Source organism: Phyllostomus discolor, chromosome 14, assembly GCF_004126475.2.
Source record: "Phyllostomus discolor isolate MPI-MPIP mPhyDis1 chromosome 14, mPhyDis1.pri.v3, whole genome shotgun sequence".
Taxonomy (NCBI): domain Eukaryota; kingdom Metazoa; phylum Chordata; class Mammalia; order Chiroptera; family Phyllostomidae; genus Phyllostomus; species Phyllostomus discolor.
In genome coordinates this window covers 18,674,091-18,690,356 of record NC_040916.2, presented here as the reverse complement: position 1 = coordinate 18,690,356, position 16,266 = coordinate 18,674,091, and the positions used below count along the sequence as shown (strand labels likewise).

Sequence of the window (16,266 nt, the reverse complement as noted above, 5' to 3'; positions counted from 1 at the left end):
AGGTGGCAGAACTAGCCTTCTAAAATTTGATGTTTTGTAGAAGTGTCATAAAATTTCTAAAAACATTCTTTGTGGTAAGTTAGATAAATATTGGGTTTTAGCTAATAGCAGTTCGTGACTTTTCACCATAGATTATGAATTTGCATTATTGTTTTCTGGTATTTTTGTTAGTTTTTTATGTGCTCGTATATTCCACTCAAAACCACCCAATTTTGCCCATCAGATATGCTATTATCCTTCTCATCAAATAATCATTTAATTCCAGCTCAGACTCGTAAACTCTGAGTTGTGTTAGACAGTTATCCCAAACCCTACATTCATAACTTTTTGTCTTATCATTGTTTCTTAAATTCTTCTGTTTTGACTCTCTGCCTTCTGCATTCAGTTTGTTACAAAGCTGGCAGGTCTTTCTCTTCTTTCAGAGATGGTTAGGGTTCTCTGGAAACAAAAAAACATACACCTGCCTACTTGTAACTTGTCTTACTATTGCTCTTTTCATGTTGTCTTTTGATATAGATGTTGTTCTTAGCTTAGTAATAAAACTTCACTCATCTTTAATTTTTATTGTCTTATTTAAGGATATCTTATTTAAGAAAGCCTGCTCTAATCTCTGAGAATATCAAAAATGTTTTCTTAATTAGGCTTTAAAAGTTTTACAGCTTTGATTTTATACTTCAGTATTTAATCTGTCTGGAGTAAATTTAATATAGAATATGCATGAATTACAGATTTCAGTTCATAATTTCTATGAATAATCATTCTGGCAGCATTCTTAAAAATCCCTCTTTCTTAAAGTTCTCTCTATTTTATTTTGTCTAGAAGCATCCAGACAAAATAAAATAAAAGGCTATTTCAGACTTACCCGGGTGTGTTTTTTTATTTACTCTGCTTGGGATTCCTTGGGTTCCTGGCCTTGCGAATTGGTGTCCCTCAGTAATTTGGAGAAATAACCTGCCATTTCAACTGTTGTTTCTACCCCACGATTTTTTTTACTATCTCCTAACTTAAATTAGATAAATAATGGCCTTTTTGCCATACCTTTCATATCTCTTTGTTTTACATTTTTAAAGACTCTTTGGCTGTTACATTGCGTTCTGGATAATGCCTTCATAGTTAATACTCATTCATTTGAGGGCCACACCTGATGTTGTTTTCTGTTTGTGAACTCCTATGTCTTTGTGTTTTTTCATTTTCCTTTTCATTTTCTTTCTCACGTGAGTTCATATTTCTTGAAACTTTATGGTAATACTTTGAGGCCTGAGTTAAGATGGTGTACTAGTCTGAGTTTTCCAGAAAAATGGAACCCCTTCCCTTTTCTTAGTTCTAATGTTCAGAACAGGCTTTTTGCTTCAAAGTCTCTTGAGAGGGGGGAGGCCAGTTTTAAACGACTTATTTCTAGATAGGGCCATTGGGCTGTAAGCACGTCATAGTATGAGGAAGTCTGGAAAACGAGCGGTACATGTCAAGCAGCTGTGCTGGGAAACTGATGGAACCGGTGGTTCAGTACAAGTTTCCTGCAAGGACACTGTCTGGTCCTGGGAAGCAGGTGGATGTCCGAGCAGAGCGAGGAGCGTGAGGCTAGGGGTTCGGGCCAGAGGGAGCGGGAGGCTGAGCTGGAGTGGAGACAGCAGGTGTGAGCCCCAGGCCCGGAGTAGCGGGGGTATGGAGTAGGAAACCAGATCAGGATCCTGGGCACAGACCCTTTTCTTGAACCTTGGATCACAAGGCACGGGCCTGGTAACGTGTTAGTTTAAGGAAGAAGACTGCTTGCTGGACTCCAGCGCGCATGGCCATACCTGGTAAACTTGATGTGAGCCGTAAGTTTGGTTTTCCTAACGTATTACCCAGCGAGAGGTCAGTCGGCCAGTGCCAGGGTAGAACGTGGGGTTTCTGCTGCCACCAGAAGCGACCTAACGTACCACAGGGGACACTCTAGAGACGGGCCTCCGCAGCGAGGGGACGAGCCCTGGACACTCCAGCTGCCCAGATTTCACTCGCTACGAACCCCACGTTGTTTTGTGTTCGTGCTGCTTATTTTTCCTCCCTTCTCTCTTCCTTAAATCCTCAGAAACTGTACGAGTTGAATAACCTCCACGCACTCATGGCGGTGGTCTCGGGCTTGCAGAGCGCCCCGATTTTCAGGCTGACGAAGACCTGGGCGGTGAGTAACGCTTCCCGAGCGGGTGAAGGGGTGGCGCTCCTGTTGGGGGTGGCAGGTAGCAGTTTCTTCTGCAGCGCTTGGTGACTGCGGTTCACGTCAGGATGATAGATGGGGGTCTTTTGATTACTTTGTACTCTGCGCCTTGAAACCCACATTGTTCTCTCTCCGTAAATGTTTCACGAGCCTTGTCAGATAATTTTGGGGTAAAGTACAGCTGGTTTCTGCTCTCTAGGAAGTCAGTTTGCCGAACCTCTTTAAGCATTTAGACCGTACAGCCCTTCCTGTGTACTGATGGGAAAGTATAAGTACAAAAATCTTAGCCCTGGCTGGTGTAGCTCAGTGGATTGAGCGTGGGCTGCGAACCAAAGTGTCGCAGGTTTGATTCCCAGTCAGGGCACATGCCTGGGTTGCAGGCCATGACCCCCAGCAACTGCACATTGATGTTTCTCTCTCTCTCCCTCTTTCTCCCTCCCTTCCCTCTCTAAAAATAAATAAATAAAATATTTTTTAAAAAATCTTGTGTAGTCATGTAAAGATATGCTTTTGGAAAGTTTGAGGGAAAACTAATTTTTTTTTAAGTTTCAAAAAGTATACTGACTTAGAGTTCCATTATTTTTAAAGATTTTATTTATTTATTTATTTATTTATTTATTTATTTATTTTCAGGGAGGGTGGGGAGGGAGAGAGACATCGATGTGTGATTGCATCACACGCGCCTGCACCAGGGACCTGGCCTGCAACCCAGGCCTGTGCCCTGACTGGGAATCAAACCAGTGATCCTTTGGTTCGCGGGCTGGCACCCAGTCCGCTGAGCCACTCCAGCCTGGGTAGTTCCGTTATTTTTCAGTCAGTCAATTTTGGGTTTTTTCCTGAAGAATCGTGAAAATCTGGGTGTTGGCGTGGTGCTACGCAGTGTGGCCCCGCACGCTGACGCCGGGTCAGTCACACTCGGTTCTGTCGCCTCAGCGAGGACAGGGTGTGAACTTGGACTTTGCAGATTTTTCATCTTTGAGTACATGGTACTGGCTTCAAGCTTTCTAGGTATTTTTGTTTAGGCTTATGTAAGTAAAATTTTACATTTAATTAAGTCTGGTCCTATTTAACACTGTTCTTTAACGTTAAAGAAGACAGACTTTGTTTATTAGACTTTGTACAGAGGATTAGTGCATTCTTTGGGTCCTGTGACAAAGACATGACTGAATGTAAAAAGTTTCTTTTTTTTTTTAGTTACTAAAGCATAACTATTCTTAATTAGCCTAACGTTGCTTTCCCTTTTCACAGTGTCTGCAGAGACAGATGTTTCTCATGAAAACCAGGGTAGATTTCTGTGCTGGAAAATATTACTGTGGAAGGACTCCAGGCCTCCTTATATTTTATTTGTGCTTTAGAAACACCTGGGTGAAGGGTTTTCCTACTTTAAAATTTATTTTTAATAACGATGGCCTTAATTCCATTTTCCTAATTTGAATTTCATGGAGGAATGGAAATGATTATAAATAATACATACATAGTTATGAATTCCATCTTTGAAGTTTTAGGGAAGAGAATTATACTCTGATTTATATTGCGGTCTAGAAATGAGATACATTTCCCTCGAGTTAATTTTTATTTTCCTTGAAGATATTGTTATTGGTCTCTCTCGTGTATTTTCATGGAAAAGATTTCTTTCTAGTTTAGTAGCAGCTCCATTATTTATATAAATAAAGTATTTGGTGCTTATATTAAGTTTTAAAATATTCCACACTGTGCTGGCCACTGTGTAATTGCCTGACATACGACAGTGAGTTACAGAGACAGCCCATCCTTAGCCAGCTGACATTTTTCTGGGAGGAGATAACCTGTAAATAAATAAGTGATGTATCATGAATAGTGATGAATGCTCTGAAGAAAAATAAAGTGAAGTAAATGGAATAAAAAGGAAAGCAGGGAAGTATTACACATAATATGTTGCAAGAGAGTCTCTAATTTAAGGTGGCAGCTGGCTGGAGACCCGGAGGGATTTGGAGAACCTTCCGTGTGGATGTCTGGGAAGGAGAACCCCGAGCAGTGGTGGAAGCCAGTGCGAAGGCCCTGCTGACGCTCAGAGCACAGCAGGGTGGTCAGTGTTGGCAGTGCGTAAGCCCGGGAGGGGTCGCAGGTAGGAGGCAAGTGCGGAGGCGAGTGCGGAGAGGTGGCATTGGGTCAGGTGCCGGAGCTGCCGTTTCCCGTGGAGGTGTGGAGCGGGCGTGGGTGGGGCGGGAGCGGGCTCCATTGTATACATACAAGTGGGAGGTGGCTGCTAGTGTCTGTGGGAGACTGGAAGGTCAGAGGTGGCTGTGCAGGTTGAAGAGAGCAGGTGGAGCTACAGATACATTTCGTGATCGTCAGCATAGAGGCAGCACTTAAGCCATGGGTTGGATAGGATGACCTGAGGCATGAGCATAGGTGAGAAGCCCTGGAACCATCCAAGATTTAAATTTTGGGGAAATGGGGAATCGCCACAGGAAATGTCACGGTTAGGAGAAGGTTTCCACGGTCAGGTAAAGAAACTGTTTCAAGAAGGAGTGGTTGGTAGCCTGTGTCAGATGCTGCTAATGCATCGGGTAAGGTGAGGACTTTGGAGCGGCCGTTGGGTCTGGCGATGGAAGAGGGCTGGTTTTGGTGCAGTGGTGGGGGAAGGACTGATTCGGTCTGAGGGAATGGCGGCGGAGAAAAATGGCACAGCGGATACAAAGAATGTATTTGAGGAATTTGCCCCGAGGGGCTGGGGGAGGTGTGTAGCAGAGGAATCTGGCAGCAGTAGCTGGAGGGGAATGTGAGACTGAAGATTTGTGGAATTTTGTTTTGTTTTGGAGCTGGTCACCGTGACGACGTGTTTGTGTTCCGGTGGCAGCGATCGCATGGAGGGGGACCGGTAGGAGATCTCAAGCAGGGACGAGGCCCAGGAGTCCAGTGGGGCAGGGGCAGTCGGCCCAGGTAGGCAGCACGGAAGGGACGCTTCTGGTTCCCGGTGCGGCCACGGTGGAGTGTGTGGTGGTGTGGTTTCGCAGTTCCCTCGGTGCCTCGCTTCTTCAGACGTAAGAAGCACGGGCGTTGGTCGAGAGTGATGGCAGGGCAGTTGTTTTTTAAGATTTTACTTATTTACTTTTACAGAGAGGGAAAGGGAGGGAGGAAAGAGGGAGAGAAACATCGAGAGGTACATGGATGGGTTGCCTCTCACGTGCCTGCAGCTGGGGACCTGGCCTGCAACCCAGGCATGTGCTCTAACTGGGAATTGAACCGGTGACCTTTCAGTTCACAGGCCAGCACTCGATCCACAGAGGAGGGGGTTGGGGCAGAGGAGAGCGATGGGGGAAAATTGGAACAACTGGAATAGAACAACAGCTTTTAAAAATGCCCAGTCAATGAAGCAACTGCCAAAGACTATCAACAATATGGTAAACTTTAGTCAAAGATCTAATAACACTTAAGAGAATGAGAAACACAAAATTCAGGGCCGTGGCTACTGGCTGCCTCTTGAAGGTAGTTAGAGGAATTGGCTGTGGAGGGAGCGAAGGTGTGTGTTACTGGTATGCAGTTCTTAGGAAGGAAGTTGCGTACGTGTTTGTTATAAAATGTAAAAAGTACATCAGTTTAACAAGAGTCACATCAGGGGCCAAGGACAAGTGAGTGTCATAAACAGAGGATTGTAACTAGTCTGTCTGCAGCCGAGATCCAAGGTAGATGCAGTGCACTGCTGCAAGCACACACGGTCATACATACTGTGTGGGGACACCAGTGAGGGTGACAAGGGGTGATCTGGGAGCCTTGTGTTCCTTATGGGGATTGACCGGAACAGGAGTCACCCAGCTTGCTCCCCAAAGCAGACTGTTTCTTTCCAGTGGCGGAACGGTCTGTCTGGTCAGGGAATTGTGACGCCCCCTCCTTCATACCCCACCGACACCGCAGAGAGCTCGGCCCCCGTTGTCATGCTCTTGGCCTGCACGGCGCCTGAGACGTGCAGAGTTAGAGTCTTGTGACGAACTTTGTTTTCTCCCCCCCACCCTTTGGAAGGAGGAGTACCGTGAAGCGGCAGTGTAGGGATCACGCTGGGAACATTAGAGAAATGTCTGAAAGGAAGTAGAAGAGAATGGAGACTTCCCAGTAACGGCTGTGGCTCGTGGGCTGTGGACAAGTGTTTCTGAGCGATCGCTAGGGAATTCCTGTCTCAGCATCCCCCTAATTCTCCCCTCCGTATCCTTCGTCCAAAGAGTCTTCTGGAAACAAGCCCCTGCTGCCCCACACCACCCTGAATCACTTTACTCTCGTTATTGATTGATGATGAAAACTGCAAAACATGTTATTTTTCTACATGTTTAGGCCCTGTCGTTCTTCAGCACGGCTTTGTGTTTCAGATGTGGCGAGATCAGTTGGGTTCCAAGTAATTTGCTTTTCCTGATGCTGCACCAAAGTTTTTGAATGATTGACTTAGGTCACTGCTGTCCCTGCGGCCTCGCACCAGTGTACAGGCACCCAAGTGCAGTGCCATGTGGGAGAGGAAGGGGTGGTTGGACTCACAGGGGCAGAGCGCTGCCCCTGACCTTGAAAATGCTCATCGAGCGTGTTGAAGCGGGCCAGGGAAAAGCCTGGGAAACCACCGTTTGAGATCACGGCGTGTCTGTAAAACCTTACAGCAAAAGGGCTCTTTGAAGTCTTGTGTTTTAAAGGTGAAGGGACCCTGGTCAGATGCTTTTCTGATGGATTATCTGGAGATAATCTGCATCTTGGAGCCGATAGAAAAACAGATTCCTGTGTCAGTTCAGCACTGTACTTGCAGACTAGACAGAAGGGTCCGTGAGGCAGCAGGATTCTCTGTCTCCAGCACCAGCTTAAGCCCCGAAAGCCAGGGACCTGGTCTCCGTGGGCGGGTGGCTGAGAGCGTCAGTGTGTTCTGCTCCTTGCTGACACGGCGGTCACCTTTGAGTCTCAGTCTGCTCATCTCTGAATTAACGTGCGGACTTTTCTGTGAATCTCATTAGAGAAGTAGATGAGGATTTTATTGGAAGTGTTTTGCACGCTATAAAAGGACACTAATATTTCATGTTATAAATGAAGTGAACTATTATTACATCAAAATGAAATAGCAACTTCATATGTTTTAAAGAAAAAGTATTTTTTCCAGAGTCTTTGAATACTTGAAAAATATTTTCTGAATCTTCTAGTGAATGTTACCTGCCTGACCTTGCTTTTCTCTTATTGTCCTTGGTTGTCACCGTGTGTTCCCGAGGGTGCTCAAGGCAAGCCTCCCCTCGAGCCTCTTAAAACAGTTTCAGTTGATAGTTCAAGTGCGTGTGACGCCGCACCGGTCAAAGGGGTCAAAGAAACAAGGTCAAAGTCAGAAATGTAAATCCCAGTTTGCAGATACCGCGGCCACGGTTAGATCTGTCAAGAAAAGTTTGTCAACAGAAATTGCTTAACTGTTTAAAATAGTAAAGACAAGAAATAATGTATTTTATAATTTATCTCATGATCTTATGTACACACAAGAGATTATGTTTTATAGTTAATAGATTTGGGTTTATTACCTTAATAGACACATCTGATTTTTGTAATTTATATATTACCAAATACAATTAAAGAAGGTATAACTTTGGAATTCAAATTTACCGTAAACACAACACAACTTCAAGTCTTTGCTGTAATGAAATGGGATTTGGAAATAACTTCGGCTTTTCTGTTTGTTTTTTAGTTGTTAAGTCGAAAAGACAAAACCACCTTTGAAAAGCTAGAGTATGTCATGAGCAAAGAAGACAACTACAAGAGACTCCGAGACTACATAAGCAGCCTGAAGATGACGCCCTGCATCCCCTACTTAGGTGAGTGGACGTCGGTGAGTTCTTCGTGCCCGGGTGTCGCTCTGCTTGATAGGAAATTCGAGCTGTTTGAAAGTGTTTGTGGCCTTTAAAGAAACAACTGAGATTATTAAGATGAAAAATTGACTAAAGGAAATATATTACCTTATCACTTGGAGTGTGTTTTTTTTTTTAAATTAGCCTTTTGCCCATAAGGGTTTTTTTAATAGACTATCATTTTTTCCTTAAAGGTGGACCATATGGTAAAACAATACATTCTAGCTATTTTAATAATGCTTTTAAAGAATAAAACAGTAGTTTGCAGTGAACTTGGATGCTGTAAAAATATTTGATATTAACAAAAGAAGTGGATCAAGAGATTTGTTGGATTTTTTTAGCATCACCAGTTTATATTTTATGTAGTTGGCAGATATTTTGAAAAAGCAGTCTAATGAATGTTTGTGTTACCATTTTTCTAGACAAAGTGAGTTGTTTAGCTGTGGAAGTTTAGTTTAATGCTAAGACAAACAGATGTGTAATTTCTTTATCATATCGCTTGACTAGAGGTTTATCTCTTTACTGTATTTTGTAGTGTTTATAAATTCCAAGAAGTATTTAAGCAATAGAATTATGAGGTTATTTTCAACAAAATATGAATAATGCTTTGTTAGGCATTTGAATGAAAGAAGCTCAAACTGTCCCCTTTACACTATGTGTGTAAATTTACATACATAAAATACTCTCTGTGGTGTAGTATCTGGCATAAATTAAGTTGATTGGATCCTGTATAGAGAGTAATCAAATGATAAACACTTATTACTTTCTAATATCCTATTTTTCCCCGGTCTCCACTCTGTCTTTTATATAACTATCGTACTGGATTTTCCAATAGCTATTTTTGAAAGTAATTGAAAAAGCCTGTTATTTGTTCAGGACATGCCTCAGTGTCATCTTTGACATCCTCAGCTGGTGTGGAGCACCAGCCTTGGTTTGTCAGCACGGAGCTGAGCTCATTAATGAGAACCGTGTGGGACGGGCCCTGCCTCTCTGGTAAACAGCTCGGGGGCCCTAGTGAGCCTGAGCGCCCCGGAGAGGCCCAAGCTGGCTGCGAGGAGAGACGTTCTGTGCTCGTCCACTTTCCACCGTAGCCCTGGCTGAGCCAGTTCTTGAAAATGTAATTTGGGGGAGAGGAGGAATAGAGGATTTTAAAAAGGCCATCAGTGACTTCACACTTTCTGTAACATAAAGAACATTAGACTGAAACTCGGCGACCCACAGTTCCCAGATGGCACCACCGTACTAACTTTTCAAGTCACGGACTTGTCTTCTCTCTCTCTTTTTTAAAGATTTTATTTATTTATTTATTTATTTAGAAAGCAGGGGAGGGAGGAAGAAAGGGAGAAAACATCCATTGGTTGCCCCTCGCGTGCCCCCAGCTGGGGACCTGGCCTGCAGCCCAGGATGTGCCCTGACTGGGAATCAAACCGGCGACCTCTTGGTTCACAGGCCAGTGCTCAATCCATTGAGCCACACCAGCCAATGCTGAGTTGCCTTCTTCAAGCCTTGTTGTCTTTACCTAGAAATAGCACACACAGGACCAGAATCATTGCTTTTGAAGGCTGGTTGGGACCACAGCGACCTCTTCTGACTCGTTTGTTTTACACTTGAGAAGACCAGTGTTCGGAAGGGGGAAGGCGGGCTCATGGTCCTAAGACCTGGTTGCTGCTAGACCCTCAACCTGAAAGTCGTGATGCAGCATCGTTCCCGTTGTACGTGCCACCTCTCGTTCTAAAATTTGCTAATTCTAGGATTATGGTTTTTCTCGTTGAAATATTTTTGTCCAATTCCTTAATTTGTAGCTTTGGGAAAAGGAGACCGGGATTCTTTTCTGTAGAAAATGGCAAAATAGCATACATCCTTGTGCTGTGTCGTCCAGTTCCGGGGTCTTTATTTTACATTTGTCGCGGTGGAGACCTCAGTACGGATTTGAGGTTGTCTGTGTGTGCACACACGTGCACTGTCATGCACATACAGAGAGAGAAGGGGAGAAAACCACTCTCGTGGTTGCAGTTTGGTGGAATCTGGAAAGGTTTTCTGTCCAAGAACATGCCTGCGCTCTCCCAGCCCTGGCCCCTGAAGCTAACGCCGTAATTACTTCCGTGGGTTAAAGGGAAGGAGACAAATAATGAGGTGCAGAGGGAAGTTCGTCTGGAGAAAACATTAAACCATTGTCTTCCCTGTGTCTTCAGTTCGGTCCCCACTGGACGACTCCTCGTCCATTCTCTTCAGGCGTGTTTGTTCTCATGACCCAGAATCCTCTCCTCCACTGTCGCCGTGTGGTTCTCTCCCATTTCCTGCCTAAGCCAGTAGAAGGTCCCCGTTCCTCCTTTTCCTTTCCCTTGCTGTTTTGTTTTGCCCAGCATGCTGGTGTCTCCCTCCACACTTGTAGAAATGTTCCCAACAAGGTCACCGCTGAGTGTGAAGTGTTTCATTAGTATTTCTCAGCCTTCACCTTAAATTTCTGAGGTTGATGCTAGTTATTTTTGCTTCTTGAAAGTCCCTGCTCTAGCACCAGTCCCCTTCGGTTTACCTGCTGTACTTCAGGCTTTGGTTTTACGGGTTCCTCGTTACCTTTCTCTTAAATCTGCTCTTCTAGAGCCTTCAGTCCACATTTCTTTCTGCTCTTCACACTCACTTGGAGTGGGCTCCTTCAGACTCGCTCTGCGTGCCCCCTGGTGACCCCCACCTCTGGACTAGACCTGCCTGTCCAGCTCTCTGTGGTCCCTGGGGCCCAGCGACACCCTAGGTGCTCAGGTACTGACGGCATGAGATACCTGTAGGTAACGCTAACTCAGCATGTCCAGAAGTAAGTTTGTCATCTTTCCCGTTCCTCCAAACCGGATCCCCATCGTAGCTCCCAGCTCAGTGTAGCGTTGTCTACACCAGGGGTCCCCAGCCCCAGGCCACAGACCGGTACGAGTCTGTGGCCCAGTAGGAACTGAGCCCCACAGCTGGAGGTGAGCAGTGGGCGAGCGAGTGCCCTGGTGCCGGACAGGCTGGGGGCTGTTGGTCTGCACCGCTCCCCGCACTGGGTACCTGGGGGCTTTTGCGGGGTTTCTCCACCTCATCTCCTCCTCGTAGTCTCTGTTGAAATGAGATACATGTTTCTGAGGGTGATCCAGGAACTGGAAACCAAATGGGGGTGAAGGGCAAAGAACGTGAATCAGAAAATATCTAATTCAGTATCTGCATCCTTTTGTGTACTGGTGGTTTTCACGTAACCGTTCATCCCGCCACTAGTTCGTGCAGCATCTGAGACTGGGGTGCGATTGGCCCCCATTTGGCATAAACGTTTGGTGACTTGTGAAAGGAAAATGAAACATTTGTCAGATAAATTGTCGTGACTCAGTTTAGCTTGTTTTCAGCATGAAAATCATCTTTTTAATGTGTGGACGGTTTTGTTCTATTTTATAGCACATAATACATTTATGAAGTTCAGTGTATTCCACTATCAAAACATAAATGCTTAAGAAAATGTGGAGAATTTTCAACTTCCACAGCTGTGACTGCTTGATTTGTTCCCATCATAGACAGCTGGGGTTTTGTTGCTTTTATTCCTCATCTTCAGTACTGCACTGTTCTGAAGAGCGAAGATTTAACAATAGTTGATGCATAGATCCTGTTAATGTTTACTTTGTTCATATTTTGTTCTAATTTAAAATGAGTCCGGGTGGTGGTTTTTAATTTAACTTGTCTTGATGTTAGAATCCATTACTGCTCATGAGAAACTAGGCCTTCTACGATTGCCAGAATGTCAACATGTGCAAGATGCGGTGCATTTGATAGGACAGAACTTGCCCTGAAGACATTTGAAAGATAATACTCCTTATGCAGATTGGTGGCTTCTATTTAACTCTTCCTCTTCCAACCCACAGAAATTGCATAGGGCTACCCTTTACCCATTGTGTCTGCAAAGGTTCTCATGGCAAGAATATATGAACCCGAGGAACCAGCATTTCCTACGGAAAAGGACAAGGCTCATCCTGTGTGTCTTAACATTAGAATGTGGTCCAAAGGAACGGTGTCTTTGCCCCTAAAAATCATGATCGAAACCAACCATTCTTTGTGAAGCTTAAAAAAGGAGGTGTAGGGATGTACATACCAACAAAACTCGTTATTTTGACACCGGCAGATTTATCTCTGATCCAGTGGGGGTTAAATTCTGAGAAGTAGAAATGTTTTCTTAGCTCTCAGTTCATCACCCCTTGAAAAGTTGTCTCTTCTCTTGGTTCTCATTCAAGGTAAAAATCAGCCTGGACAGTATAGTCAAAAACTTCTTAGAATAAGGATACGGTTTTTCTGGAGAGGAATAGTTTGGCAGATCTCAAGGAAAAAATTGTTTTATATGAGAATTATTGCCTCAAATCTGAAAATCATTAACAGGACTCGTTTGTCCTTGTCACTGGAAAACAATCTTAAGGGGCTTATTGAAGAATTTGGCACAGAGCGCTCCGCTTTGCTGGAGAGAGAGGAAAGCAGAACATTGTGCGAAACTAATTCACTTGTATGAAACACGATATTCTCTCATAAGCATTTTCTAGCCTCGGTTCTACTTTATTTACATAACTTTGGGGGATGCAGTAGCTCCACCAGCTTGTATTTTCCTGGGAAAGAAAGCACGCGGAGTGGGACAGGGGTACGGGTGGAAACGGTGCGGTGAGTAACAAGCAGTAAGACTCGATGAACTCCGTGTGGTGTACTCACAGCCGCTTTCGCCCCACCCGGTATTCCTGAAACTCGGGGGAGAAGCCCACTGTCGCAGGCCTGCGTGTGGCTTTCCACGGAGCAGGCGCAGAGAGGCCCTCGTCCGCCTCCGCCCTCCCGGAGGGCGCGAATGCCTCGTTGGGGTGTATCTAGGCACGGCTCTCGCTCCAGTGGGGAGAGCTCCCCCTCCCACATGCACTTAATTGTGTATGTGATATGATAGATTTTCATGATAGGCTTTTTTTTTTTTGAGACAAGAAAAGCTACCCTTATCATAGCCTTCTGTACTGTAGTGCCCTCGCCGACCCCTGTTCTCTGAAAAGCACCATTTTATTGCCATTACGATGTTTGCCCTGACCTGCACCCCCATCGGCAGTAAGCAGGCCCATCTTTGACTCAGTTCAAGGCTTTCTCCTTAGCATCTAGAACAAAAATAGGCACTTGGTAAGCGTTGTGGGAAGGTAATTAAGTAAGTGATCCTTTTCTGGCTTTTCCCATCTGTCCAGTAACTTTATTTGTTTTAAATGCAGTACATTTGTGTAGACATCGACTCCCTGCCCACCTCCGGTTTTCTTTTGGTGCACTGGCTGGCTAGCCATTGTTTGCTTAGCCGTATGCTTGGTGCCAGCTACATAGCAGGGGATGAATGGACTCTGTGCCTGCCTTCCGGAACTTCACAGCTCTTTGGTACCAAGGCTCAGGGCGATGTTACTGCCCCGTGTCATCTCGCCCAGCTGCTGTGTCATGCAGGAGGGCCCTGTCACTGCCGGGCCTTGTTAGCGGTGTCCTTGCCGTCACAGCTGATGAAAGGTTTAAAGCATGCCTAAACTTACAAGGAGCTTCAGGTGTTACCTGCTTTTACTTTCCAGTGGTTTTTACCTATCTTGATCTCTCAGTAAAATATGGTTTTTTAGTTTTCATTAGTTTTAGAAACTTCTGTTAATCTGTGCACAAATATTTTTAAAAATACTAGCTTTTCCTGGCTGGCGTAGCTCAGTGCATTGAGCACAGGCTGCGAACCAAAGTGTCGCAGGTTCGATTCCCAGTCAGGGCACATGCCTGGGTTGCAGGCCATGACCCCCAATGTAGCAACCACACATTGGTGTTTCTCTCTCTCTCTCTCTATCTCCCTCCCTTCCCTCACTAAAAATAAATAAATAAAATCTTTTTAAAAAACTACCTTTTTATTCACATTTTTATTGAGGTAATTTCAACAAAGTCCAAAGCTTTCTGCAGCTTGAGATTTTTTTTTTTCCTTCCCCTTTGGGAAAATTGTACTTGATTAAATGTATAAAAGGCTCTGAACTGATCTCAGAATGCCTAATGGTTTAAAAGCATCATTGGCCTTTAATATTTAAAGAGTTTTGTTCCATGGTCCTGTATGCCGTGGCTCGCTTTGCCTCGTTCTTCCCGTTAGAGTCTACGTCGTGCTCTAAAACCGTGGGGAGGCAGGTCAGGCCTTTTCTCCTGGCTCCGAGAGCGAGCTCTGACCAAGTGGCAGCGCGCCTAGGTTCTCCTTCAGCCAAAATTACATCCCCAGTTTCCATTACCTCATTCCTTTTTATGTGTTTAAGATTCCTCCAGCATTCTTTAATGGTATATGTATTTTCTGCAGTTTACTTCACTAAAGGGCTGGGGATGGGGTTGCATCAATTTTTTTCTCGATGCTCATCATTTTTCTCTAAGAGCCCATCTCTTTAAAAAAAAAATAATAATACGGCAGCTGTGCAGATGGGCATGTCAGTCATGAACGGAACCCAGCTCCCCAGTTCCAGCAGCTTTGCCCACGGTGTTTCTGACTGTGGCCATTTCAACAATTTCTAATTTTTTAAAGCAAATTTTAACAGGATAACAATTGAAAATCTTCATAATTAATATTTATTTAGCACTTAATACACTGTGCCCGATGCTGTGTACTTTACGTTAATTCATTTGTAATAACAATTTTTTAAGTAGGTGGTATTGTTATTCATATTTTGCAAGTGAAGAAACGGAGATGAGGGAGGTTAAATTGACTTGCTATGAAGATATGCATTATAAGTAATGACTTCGTAGTTCAGAAAGGGATTGTAGAATATTGTATCAGTATTTTGAGAGTCTGTATTTAGATTAAAATTTTGAGCTCATTCCTCAGTCTTTCTTAGAATTACAACTTAATCACTATTAACCCCACTGATAACACTGGAAACGGAGCTTATTTTTAAACGGCTTTTTTGGAGGTAGGGGGTGGGGTCACGTCATTGTAAGTGGAATCACTCTTTTCTCACTTGGTTATCTTTCACAGACGCGAAAATAAAAGACTGAACACTTACCACTTGTTACGGTGCAATAATCTTTGACTTGCTGTTACGTATCTAAAAATAGTATTATTTACACAAATGCAGATTTGAAATATCGTCGTGACTGCAGGAGTTTTTACAGGCCTTAGACGTTGTCACTGGTCCGAATCCTGGGGGGACGATGCCAGAAGAACTCGCGCTCTGTTTCATGACTCGTGGAGTCGTGTGAACATTAGACTGAAAATCTGATCTTTATCCTCCACCAGGCTTGAAGCCTAAGGATAAGTTTATCTGCAGATTTATTTGTAGATATCTACTGAATTTCAAGGTGGTGTCTAATAGTGGCATTATCCAAAATCTTGAGTTTTGAAACTCTGCCTCAGAGATGCCAGGTTTCCCGGGTACCGATGGCCTCCCGTCGAGTGTGGCAGAGTCTAAATCGTTTTCAGGATAAGCCTTATTTGATCTATTAAGAATAACTGACATAAAGAGTCTTTCTCTAAACCGGCTCCAGAGTCATAGCGTCATCTTGCAGAGGGGAAGGCGGCCACGCTTGTATTCCTAGGTCACCTGAGAAGGAGCGAGGTGTCAGGCCTTTCCTGCCGCACGGGTGACCTGTGTGCTCCCTCTCTCACAAGGTCCTCATTAGGCTGAAATTCCTGCTGTGGCTGTTCTTGCCTCGGTTTTTCTTTTTATTTCCTTACAGTTCAGCCTCCTTACTGTCTGCTGTGGTAGCCGACATGGTTCTGTTAGGGTTGTAAGGCAGGGTGGGAGGTCAGTGGATCCGATGGCCATGGTCCACTGAGCCCTTGCCTGTGTCAAGCATTGTTCTCAGCGTTTTAGGATGTGTGTCGCCTCATTCGATTGTGCTGTAATCACGTGGGCCAGGTACTGTTGTTATCCCCATTTCATAGATAAGGAAACAGAGGCAAGAGTATGTCAGTGGCCCGGGGTGACCCAGCTAGTAGGTGATAGAGGTGGACCACGCACTCGCGAGCAGTTCTGGCAGGAGAGCCTGCCGTCAGGCACCCCACAGCTCTGCTCCTCTCCCTGCGCCCTGGGAGGGCACTTGCGTGGGTTTCCCTGAAGCTGCCCGGGAGAGCAGAGTGGGCCCAGGGCCCGCGCAGTTGAGCGTCAGTCAGTCCGCTTCCCAGCCTGTGTGTCGGCTCTTACATCATTCTGCTTCTGCTGGCGTTTCTCTTCTGTGGGAATTCCGTAAGGCTTGTCTCGACTGAGTTTCGGGTGGTCAAGC

General features: G+C 44.8%; 1 protein-coding gene across 2 annotated transcripts in view; it reads left to right on the top strand.

The window, feature by feature from the left end:
* The window catches only part of RALGPS2 (Ral GEF with PH domain and SH3 binding motif 2), a 118,257-nt gene that overhangs the window by 51,770 nt on the left and 50,221 nt on the right, over positions 1-16,266 (top strand). For both annotated transcript variants that reach the window (XM_028530947.2, XM_028530946.2), the window contains exons 7-8: positions 2,069-2,161; positions 7,869-7,995. In XM_028530947.2, the coding sequence (XP_028386748.1) occupies positions 2,069-2,161; positions 7,869-7,995 (220 nt within the window). The remainder of the gene's footprint in view (positions 1-2,068; positions 2,162-7,868; positions 7,996-16,266) is intronic.